This window comes from Penaeus chinensis, chromosome 11 (genome assembly GCF_019202785.1).
Source record: "Penaeus chinensis breed Huanghai No. 1 chromosome 11, ASM1920278v2, whole genome shotgun sequence".
NCBI lineage: Eukaryota > Metazoa > Arthropoda > Malacostraca > Decapoda > Penaeidae > Penaeus > Penaeus chinensis.
In genome coordinates this window covers 41,443,734-41,444,560 of record NC_061829.1, presented here as the reverse complement: position 1 = coordinate 41,444,560, position 827 = coordinate 41,443,734, and the positions used below count along the sequence as shown (strand labels likewise).

The following is an 827-nucleotide window of genomic DNA, read 5'->3' as shown; positions in this document are numbered from 1 at the left end:
TCCGAGTGCTCCTCGGGCGATCACAACAGCCTTTTCATTTTGCTTTTCGAACGCCTTGCAAATGGCTTTAGAACGGGTTTCCACTTGAACGCTTTTCGAACGTTTTCTGAACGTCTTTAGAACGCCTTTTCCCTCATTTTCTGCACTTCATTTTGAACGAAATTTTCCTTTTTCGTTAAGTTGTGTTTTACAGTGTTCAATGGCAAGCTGTTACAACCTAAACGTCCGTATACCCGCTGTCCGATGTCCAGAACTAACATCGAACTTGTACCTGGTATCGAGGCGCAGGGGGACCTTATACCTGGTACCGAAGGGCAGGGGGACCTGTTACCTGGTACCGAGGCGCAGGAGGACCATATACCTGGTACCGAGGCGCAGGGGGACCTTATACCTGGTACCGAGGGGCAGGGGGACCTTATACCTGGTGCCGAGGGGCAGGAGGACCTTATACCTGGTACCGAGGGGCAGGGGGACCTTATACCTGGTATCGAGGGGCAGGGGGACCTTATACCTGGTACCGAGGGGCAGGGGGACCTTATACCTGGTACCGAGGGGCAGGGGGACCTTATACCTAATATCGAGGCTGAACATAAAACCTGACACCTGATACCGGGACTCATAAGCAGAATGAGGACCTGTTGCTCCTCCCGTGATGTATGCCCGAGGCCTGATACCGAGGGAGTAATTGAGCCCTTATACCGAGAAGCTGTACCGTGGACGATATTGCAACCTAATACCTCGTACTAAGATCTAAATGCAGAGGAGAGACCTGATACCCAACAGCAAGAGGCTACGACAAAGGGAAATAAAAAGTGCCTGATCCCTCA

General features: G+C 51.6%; 1 protein-coding gene across 1 annotated transcript in view; it reads left to right on the top strand.

Annotated features, from left to right (window-relative positions):
• Positions 1–600, top strand: part of LOC125030486 — a 3,825-nt gene extending 3,225 nt beyond the window's left edge. The window contains exon 2 of the mRNA XM_047620528.1: positions 194–600. Within this exon, the coding sequence (XP_047476484.1) occupies positions 194–600 (407 nt within the window). The remainder of the gene's footprint in view (positions 1–193) is intronic.
• Positions 601–827: the final 227 nt, after the last annotated feature.